The sequence below is a fragment of the Teleopsis dalmanni genome, chromosome 1 (genome assembly GCF_002237135.1).
Source record: "Teleopsis dalmanni isolate 2A chromosome 1, ASM223713v2, whole genome shotgun sequence".
Lineage (NCBI taxonomy): Eukaryota > Metazoa > Arthropoda > Insecta > Diptera > Diopsidae > Teleopsis > Teleopsis dalmanni.
In genome coordinates, this window is record NC_051846.1 from 100,683,546 (window position 1) to 100,694,184 (window position 10,639).

General features: G+C 34.5%; 1 protein-coding gene across 1 annotated transcript; it reads left to right on the forward strand.

The window, feature by feature from the left end:
• Positions 1 to 1,185: 1,185 nt before the first annotated feature.
• On the forward strand, positions 1,186 to 9,405 carry LOC119662612 (ATP-dependent DNA helicase pif1-like). The gene is made up of 2 exons (XM_038072269.1): positions 1,186 to 1,288; positions 8,864 to 9,405. The coding sequence occupies exons 1-2, from the start codon at positions 1,186 to 1,188 to the stop codon at positions 9,403 to 9,405; spliced, it is 645 nt and encodes a 214-aa protein (XP_037928197.1).
• Positions 9,406 to 10,639: the final 1,234 nt, after the last annotated feature.

Consider the following 10,639-nt stretch of genomic DNA (forward strand, 5'->3'; position numbering starts at 1 on the left):
AGGGTTCATTATATTGTATTTATTAATAAGAATAGAAAATCGAAAAAAAAAATAAATGGAGGATGTACTCCAATTGTTACATAATTTAAATAAAATAAAGATTAACTTTAAGAAAACGCCAAATAGGATTTATACTAGTAAGTTTTTATTAGAAAAACTTGAAGAAATAAAGGTATTTAGATTAAAATTTGAAGATTTGAAAAACAAACTTCACGATCAGAAATCTTTCAGAGAAATAGAACTCAGATTTAGTGAAACGCATGACTATCTCATTTTATTCCTAAACCAAAAATTAAACATGTCGGCGTTAAATATAGAATCCGTTTTAAAAACAGTTCCAGAATTTACTGGTAAATACACTGAAATAGAACATTTTATAGCGATTATAGAATGTCTTTCTGAATCCATTAAAGCAGACGAAATCCCAAAATTAGTGAAAATAGCCTACTCGGTAAAGATTTCACCAAAAATAAAACATTTGTTGAGTACGGTAATCTGTCCCAAAACTATAACAGAATTGAAAGGGATTTTGGACCACAATTTTGGCAACAAACAAACTGTTGCACAAATACAGACCTCACTCAATTCCGTCACGCAAAAGAACAGTTCGGTAACAATCTATAAAGACAGAATAACAAACTTAGTATACGAATTGTCAGCCTTACAAATTAAAGAACTAGGCTCTGAACCTACACAATCCGAAAAAGCGTTAGTACATAAATTAAACGATAAATACGGTTTGACAGTGTATACAGACGGTTTGAGAGAAGATATTCAGAACGTGGTATTAGCTGCACAACCTAAAACACTTTTAGAAGCCATTAATCTATCATTAAGAGTCGAACAGACTCACGGGAATACAAATAGAGTTTTAAAAGTACAAAAAGTACCGAACCAACCCGTTGGCTATCGTAGAAACCAAAGAGGACGAAATAGGTACACTAACAGCTACACACCACAAAACAGGTATAATAACAACAATAGGTACTCTACACAATCACAACCACAACGTGATTACCAAGGGAGAAATCGCGGAGGCTTTAACCAACAATATAGGAGAAAACAAGTACAACACAATAATGCACAAGCCTTATAAGGTAAGCGTCTATAAACAATCATCATTACAAAGTCCCTCCTCGGACAGACAGCACAAGTATTGCTTCATCGTTGAGCACCTCGACAACTATGCCAGGTGGTAACACTGCCTCCTGCTCTTCTGTTAATGCCCCGGTCAAATCAAAAATGCTAACCGCTACACTAGCAGCAACCAACACTAATCCCAATTCGGGTGACTGCTCTCACTCTAACCTCTCGAGGAGTGCGTATAAGACACGGAGATTAACTTACCGAATCCAATATAATATATATATATATACCATATTATACTTAAAAGTTACGAGCAAGCGATTCAAAAGTTACCCTCAAAGCCTTTGTAAAGCAAATACAAAAGATAAGAGAAATAACTGAGCCAGTGACGACTGCTCTAAGGTGCGGAGGTGTGCGGTGAACACCCTAATATAATTTGCAAAATGTTAAATAACATAGGTATATAAATTTATTAAGTATCTTTACATCAAGAATTATTATTATTTATTACATTTCCATATAAATATATATTTTTAAAGTTTTAGCAAAAACAATTAAATATAATTGTCTATGAAAACTCAATTAATTTGCTTCTGTTAGCCGCTATACTTGTTAGTTGTGCTCATATATTTGCAGCTCAAATCACAGAACATTTCTATTATATTTCGTCTCTCCCCTTTGTGTGCTAAGAAGTTGGCCGCACATTCATACGTTACATATGAACAAAATAATGTGCGTGTGCTCCCGTTCGTAATATCAGAAATAGAGATTTATATAGTGGGAATTGTATGAGAGTAATTTTCTGTTCTATTCGAATATCAACTGTATGCATACGAATCCAACATGATGATTTGCCAAAGTGGTTGCATGAGCGGCTGAAGTTTGCAGCTCATCTCACCATACATTTCTATCACATTTCGTCTCTCCCCTTTTAACAGCAGCACCCACGAATTTCTGTTCTTATTGTGCGGGGTACTTGTGCGCACATTGCAAGTGGTTTCGATTTTGTTTGATCACTGCACAAACATGTATGTTTTTAAGTACAAACTCTTTTGTTTGAAAAAATTTGGTTTGATGTTACGAGAATTATGTGAAAAGTTTTGTTTCTTCCATATTGATATAATATTAAATTTATATATAAATTATTAATTTAATTTGTTTAATATGTTATTTTGTTAATGAATTGTTAATATAATATTGCGCGAATATATTGTTGCCTTATATAATATAGTTATTATTAATAAAAGATGTCATATATTTTAATATAAGTGGTACATGTAAAAACAACATTAAAGAAGGGCCGCACACCCTTCCAGATAGGGCACGCGTCGTCACTGAACTGAGCGTACATTTGACTAGAGGTTCAGTCCACCAAACAGAACCACAAATTCATACAAAGCGTGTACATAAAATCAAAGTCAGAGTTGTCATTTTATATGCGCAAGTGGTTTAATAAAAAAAACTGAACCGCGCAAAGTAAATACAAAGTAAAAAAAAAAACTGACGGTATGAAAATTGTTTACTCTTAAGTAGAGCTTGAAATGACAAAAGATTATATGAAGGATGAAAACAAAACAAAAATCAAAGTCATTACTGCAATTATATACTAGCAAGTGATAAAAGTAAAGTAAAAACAAAGGAAAGTTTAAGTGAAAATAATATTTAGATATTAAAAAATGCGCAATTGGATTGTTATGGATAAGTGCGCAATTGGATTGATATGGATAAGTGCGCAATTGGATTGATATGGAAAAGTGCGTAATTCTTATCGAGTTCCTGGGGTGAAGCCTCACTTTGCTGGCTACAGTCTACAGCCCGGATTTATCATTAACTGTCTGGACGAGCCTCTGCTCAGCCTCTGCTTCTTGGCAAAACGACAGAATTTTGGGACAAATTGAGTGCAAAAATTCGGGCGTGCGTGTCAGGAATTGACGCATGCTTCACGGACTTAATAAGGGCGATTTCGTCGAGATGGCGACTGCTCTGGAATCCATTTCATCAGAAATGGTTGAAAAGCTGGACAATAAAGTTTTTTATGGACTTAGCAAAGGTTGTGGTTGCTGATGAGCAACCATCAACATCTGTGGTCGCTTCTGCTGTTAAGCAGCCAGAAGTCACTGAGAGTGGGCAGAATCAGTGCCCAAGACCGAAAGTCTTCTGCTCTCTCTGGTCGTCTTAGCAAGTGGGAAAAGAAAGATTCGGAGGCCGCAGAATTGCTGCGCGGTATGAAAAGTGGCAAGGTCTGGAAGGAAAATAATGTCGCGGACCCCGCCACGATCGTAAGACTCTTGCAGGAAACCTCCGCCAGTATATAGCAGTCTCATATAGACTTAGTTTTGGTGGAACAACACTGTCTGGATTTTGTGGCCATTCAAGAATTATTGGCCACAAAGTAGTGCATAAACTGTATATATACAAAAACGTATGTAGACTAAGCATACCATACAGTATGGGGAAGCAGGGACACTAATATATGAGGTGAGACATTTTTTGATTATATCATTTCTAACAATTTAATGATGATAAATAAATGTAATGAACCTAGGTACTAGATCCCACTCTAGCGAGTGTATTCATAAGGATGCTAAGACCAACTGGTCGCTATATAATATCTATTTAAAACAAAACATTTGTTGCCTTGGGAAAAAAAATAACTAATTGTCAGGAACTAAATCTTGAAGTTAAGAAAGATGAAAACATTATTACAGAGGATTTTGAAAATAGCTGCGAACTTAACAAAAAAAAACGTTCTACGAACATCCCATGGTGGAATAGGGAACTGGACATTTTGCACAAAAAATCTCACCAATTATTTAATAGAGCCAAGTCTAGTGGGGACTTGGAATTGAAGAAATCAGAGAGGGAGTCATGAAGGAGGCACTGCGAGAAGATTGCAACACTTTCAGCGACTGCGAGACTCCAGAAATCTCGCAACAAAGACCACTAAAATGGCCTATCTGTACCAACACAGGATGACGGAAGCTTTACGGAAAGTCTGGAGGAAACGAGACAGCTATTGTCGGGGTAGTCATTTTCTAAGCTGTGCCATGTATATTGAGACTACGGAAACCATCGTTTCTTGGTGGTTACACGAAGGAAACTTTCACTAGATTATAAAATCTTCACAGTCAATAAAACTAATGGGCCATTTCCACTTTCAGCTCGTCTTCTTCAAAAAGGCGTTGATATATTGGCACCAATATTAACAAACAATTTAGGATAAGTTTGAAAGTAGACGTGATACCTAAATATTGGACAAAGACTAGGGTAGCTTTTATACCGAAAGCAGATCAATATATCAGGGAAGTCTACATTAAAGCTTCACCTCTACATATTGAACAATATGATTATTAGTCGCCTTTTAACGATAAAGAAATAGCTCTCTGCACATCGGTTGACATTATAGGAGTGTTTCATAACGCAACATTCAGATCAATTGAGGAAGGAATCCTCAGGAAAGGAATACATAGACAGATCATAACATGGGTTCTCAATATGCTTGAAAAGAGGACGATAATCTTTGAAACTGGAGCTAATAGATTAACTGTCAAGTCAATTAAAGGATGCCCTCAAGGAGACGTTCTACCACCGCTCCTATGGCTATTAGTCTTTGACGGATTCTAACAGACTCTTAATGACCTCGGATACGAAATTTAGGGGTTTGCAGATGATCTGGTTATCATGGTTAGAGGCAAATTTGACTCTACCATAGCTGATCGTATGGAACTAGCTCTTGATATAACTCAAAATTGGTGTCATGAGAAATGACTCGATTAATCTGAATAAAACATACTTAGCACCTTTCACCAGAAGAAGAAACTTGAGACTAGGGACCCTAAAGTTAGGGGACACTGAGTTAATAACACTTCGTTCAATAATGTGTGTGACTGACACATAGATGGCGGCACTAATACTAAATAAATATTTTTTTTCGAAAGTGGCAAGCTAATATCAGTGAGATTGAATACCATAAATCCTAACCCATGTATGTCTTATGTTACCTGCTTTCAAATCCTCAGGGGCCACAACATCAACAACAACATGACGTATGTAAGTAGTGACGTATGTAAGGAAAACGAAATACTAAAAGGGTTATTTAAAATGTTAAATGAAAGAGTTGAAACTAATAAAATAACATTAAAAAAAAATTAATCTAAAATATTTATAACATTTTCTCTAATTGTAAAAGTAAAATAGTACCATATAGAAAATAAATTAGACATAAATTAAAAAATGGTAGGGGATACTTAAGGTTCCGATGTTGTTCACGAAGACAACCATCCATTTCTTGATTCGAAACGTACTTGGTGTAAGCAAGTGGTGGAAGTGAAGAAATGAATTGAGTTATAAATTATTTTGTAAAATATATGAGTTTTGTACGAGGGCTGCCCTCGGCAACACTAAGTGTTGCCAGCTGCAATCTGACATTTCCATTGGAAAGGTTGACATTTTTTAGTATAACATCACTCAGAACATGTTCTCATTTAATTGTGAATTGTTTTATTTACAGACTTGAAAAATTCATCTCGGCCAAAAAATTAAATTAAATGGTGTAAAAATGTTGAAAAAAAACGTTCGCGGTGCTTCAAAAGATGTTTACAAGATTGTCATACGTGACGAATCATAGATCTATGCGTATGATGCCGAAATAAAACAACAATCGACCGTGTGGGTCTTCGAAAACGAGCCAAATACAACGAAAGTTGTTCGTGGAAGAAGCACTTCGAAACAAATGGTCGCCTGTTTCTTCGGCAAAACTGATCATGTGGCGACTGTTCCGCTTGAGCAACGAAGGACGGTCACTTCTGAGTGGTACACCACAATTTGTTTGCCTGAAGATTTCGGAGGAATTCGAAAAGCGAACTAGAGAAGACGAATCATTGTTCACCATGATAACGCGAGCTCTCACACATCAGCTTAAACCAGCGCCTTTTTGACCGACCAAAACGTCGAATTGATGAGTCATCCGCCGTACAGCCCTGACTTGGCACCCAATGACTTCTTTTTATTTCCGCACATCAAGAAAAAAATGCTTAGTCAACGATTTTCGTCGCCAGAAGATGCTGTTGATCGGAGTGGAGTGGAAAAAGTGCTTCGATAATTGGTTTGAGCGCATGCAAAAGTGTGGAGAATACTTTGAAAAACAATAAAACAATTTTTGATGATAAATAATGATAATATTCATTATTACGCCAGAAATATATATATAGCAGCCATTGTAATTGAATAATTTATGTGTTAAATAATAGTTTCAACTTTTAAAAATTGTCAAGAGTTTTTTTACTGATATTTATTCAAATCCTAATACTGCCACAAATATGTTGCTGCAGCAACTAAATAAACTGGAGAAATAGCGGACTAATTAGAAAATTAGAGTCAATGAATCAAAATGCATTTAAATTACGTTTACTCTAAAAAAATGTTTACTACGTTTACTCTAAAAAATTACGTTTACTAGAATGTAAAAAACATTACTATTCACAAGGACCAATAGATCAATATGATCATGCAGAAAATTGACAAATTAGACAACAATTACATATCTTGATTATTAAACCATCCTAATAGCCAAGCGCTAGAAAACTCAAACTAAGACACCATGAACTCATAAGACAGTTTATAAATTAAATTACAAATTAAATTTTCTAACACATAAATCAGAACTCACATGGAATTTATTTTCCCACTTCAAAAATTTTTTATTATTAATATTTGTCTATACTACAATAATTGTTCTCAATAATATTGAGTCTACATTTTTTATGTCAAAGAACATTCAAAAACTAGTTATTACGTAGTAACTTATTAATGATAATGTAATATTTGCTAGTACAGTGGTACAGGAAACGAAAAAAATTATATTAGCTTTGAGATTTGAAAAGTTGTTAGTTTCAATATTTAATAAATTAATGTAATTCACCAAAACAAAAAAGAAAAATGCTAATATATTTGATTATTTAATAAGTGAGTTGTAAACTTTTGGAAGCTAAAAGTGACGAAATGGATAAAATTGTTTGTTTATTTTGGTATTTCTTTATTATTAATGCTGTTATCATCTTATGATGAAATTAATTATTTAACAGTGCCAGCAGCGAAAACCCGCTTATCACAAAATTAAATAGAAAAGTGAATGTAAAGACTTTAAATTCAAGGCCATGCCTCTGTTTGCATTTACCTTGGGCATGCATTTGGATGCGATTTTGTGATTATCAAGAGACTCGAAATCAGGTATGAAATCTCTGTCGAAATCAAAGACGAAATCTTTGGTCCATCTGTCGAAAATTTCATCCTCTATGAATTCGCCTCCAACAACTGATTGATTTCAACTTGGGGCGAAGTTGTAATACCATTGGCATGGAAAATTGTACAAATTTCCGTCCTCACAACACAATTCAAATGTGCTAGACTTACGTTCGTTTCGAAGTCCCTGTGGGAGAAAAGTTACGGATACGGCATAGTACCGCCAACTACATACATACAACATACATCAACATACTGCAGACAGAAAAACTTGACGTCTGTAAGATGCGATAAGGACAGACAGTCGAAGGTCTTCATCTCTCATCTCTCTAACATTCATTCTCTCCCGTCCCGAGAATGCCGGTAGACAATGGCGACATATTTCTCACTCCCTAAGCACATATGGAGAAGATGTCCTTGGTTTACAACTTCCCCACGACGAAACCAATGGTACTATGACGAATGTCGCCAAACTAGTGCTGCGAGAAACGCGGCCTATAAAAGGACCCTACAGTCAGCAGCTATGCGAACCGTGCGTGAACAACATTGGGAGATAAAGAAAGTAGAAAGACGCTTATTCAGATGGAAAAAACGAGATCAAGAAAGGCGCAAATGAGAGGAAATTAAGGTGTGTAGGAACAGAAATAATGTCTGTGAGTTTTACCAAAAAGCCAAACGTCTGAATAAAAGCTTTAAGCCCGAAGCATTAACCTGTAAGGTATGAAAAAAACATTTCTCCAAACTATTATCTGACGATGATAATATCAATTCCGTCTTTGGCAAAATGCTCTCTCCCAATTGAAAATATTGCTGTTGAAATTTCTTCACATGACCATAACAAAGTGCGTCTTGCTGTAAAGCAATTAAAGAACCACGCGGCAGGTGCAAATGACCTGCCTTAAGAGTTGTTCAAGGTCAGCGGTGGTTTGCTGATAGGAGGCATGCAACAGCTTATCTGTAGAATATGGTTGGACGAAACTATACCCAACGATTGACATGCTGCGTTAGGTCGAAACTCGGTAACAGATTGTAACGGTCAAATAAGTATGTATACTAATGATACATATAAAAATAAAATTACAATTTTATATATAAAAATGAAGCGAAAAATGTGTTGGTCATCGCATAACTCAACAACGCCTGGACCAATTTGGTCAATTCTTTTTTTTAAATGTTCGTTGAAGTCCAAGGATGGTTTTTACGGCGAGAAAAAAATTTAATAATTGTCGGGAAAACCCTAAAAAAAACCCTTTTCTTTTTCCCATACAAATGTTTTCTGACTAAAACGTAGATTCAATTTAAACTTTATTGTTGTCTAAGCAACATTATCAGTATTTCAAATATTTCAAATTTCAAATATAATACATAATTAAATACTGTCAATAATATATGAGCTGTAAATAATTTAAATAAATACTTATTCAAAAGGTGCTACCAGATGTTGCTCAAAATTACAGAAACCATGATTGATTGAGTGAACGAGCTATATTGGCTGCAGAAAACATAGATGTAAATGAATTAAATTTCAAAATTTAAGAAAAAATTCCAAGCAAATTGAGAATATATAAATCAGTTGATTCGGCTACTAACGAAGATGATGTCGTCAACTATCCACCGGAATTCTTAAACTCGCTAGATTTGCCAGGATTGCCACCTCACAATCTTCAATTAAAGGTTGGATCAGTAGTTATAATATTGCGAAATATCAATCAATCGCGTCTTTGCAACGGCACACAGTTAGCGATAAAAAAATTACTGAACAACGTGATAAAAGCAACTATACTGAAAGGAAAGTATAAAAGAGAAGATATTTTGATACCACGCATCCCACTGATTCCGACTGATGTACCATTTGAGTTTAAGCGACTACAGTTTCCAGTGCGGCTTGCTTTTGCTATTTCCATAAACAAGTCCCAGAGGCAATCATTAAGTGTTTGTGGTATTAATCTACAAAACCCATGTTTCTCACATGGTCAATTGTACGTTGCCTGTTCCCGTGTTGGAAAACCATCAGATTTGTTTGTTTATGCGCCAGGTAATCAAACAAAAAACATCGTTTATCACAAAGCACTGCAATGAAAATATTGACAATGACTAAATGGAATTTTTGACAATGCTAAATTAAATGGAATTTTCCTTGGGAGTTGATCAACAAAGTTGAAAAAAGTGTGCGAGTTGAATTTTGACTGCTAATACGTTATAACGACATTTTCCTCAAAGTCTATTTGCTGGGGTATCCTCAGCTTTTTCAAAGTCGTCACAATAAATTTATGAATTGTGACCGAAATATTCAAAATTACGATTTCTTTTAAATTTCTTTTGTTAATACTTTTATTTTATTAAGTATATTTAATTATATTAAAATTTAAGAACAAAATATGTATTTAAAAGAATTTATTTTAAATGATAGAGATGTCCTAAATATGAATCCTTTGTGCGGGACTGCTTGACTTTCTTCGGTGGTCTTCCTTCAGGCTCTTGTGTTTCTGATTTATCAATGGGAATTTTATTCAAAGGGTATTTATGAACAATTATATTTGGCGTATTATAGGGAATTACTTCAGCTACAGTCGAGGTTAAATCACCTGCCGTATCTTTCAACTTCGATATAATTATTTCTTCGCTGAATATTTCTGCTTTAGAAAGTATTCTTACATATATATTTTAAGTAATTACTTGATACATTCGACGTTATACCACCTGTCGTATCTTTGTACTTCGATATAATTATTCCGTCGCTGAATACTTCTGCTTTAGAGAGTATTCTTATATATATAATATAAGCAATTACTTCTTTCGAGTAGCGCATCATTTTTGTTTACAGCTGGTTTTTTTTGATCTTTTGTTTATTTCTCCGTTTTGTTTTTTGCTGTCTCATCTTGTATGCGGTACTTAATAGACATATTTAATTTTCTTTGCACTCTCTTGCCATTTTCGAAATACTTCTACGGTGAAAATTTTTGACAATTCTTGTTTGGTTGTTGCCGTGTTTTGTTTTGATTTTATCAGCAGACATTACCGTACGGTTCTAGTTTTTTTGTGTTTTAATAAGCCAAAATTAAATAAAATAAATGTGGTACGTATTTTATATACATTCCTTTTTTTTATTTATTTACTTAATTAATTTCTATATTTAGAGATTAAATCAATTCAGTCAGGGCATTACAGATATGCACATGCGGGGTGGGTTTTGATACGTTGGTACATTTATTTGGTTTTGACAACCATTTATTAAAATCATTTTTTACAGACATTACTCTACAATAAGTGCTAAAAAATTAATAACGGAATACAAGTTCACTACTGTGTTTTA

What these genes read in the sequence shown, in the direction of transcription:
- LOC119662612 (XM_038072269.1), top strand. Translation starts at nt 1,186, where the DNA reads ATGCCAGGTGGTAACACTGCCTCCTGCTCTTCTGTTAATGCCCCGGTC. An exon ending in CAACACTAATCCCAATTCGG is followed by an intron (nt 1,289 to 8,863) that starts GTGACTGCTCTC and finishes TCAAAATTTAAG; the next exon opens with AAAAAATTCCAAGCAAATTG.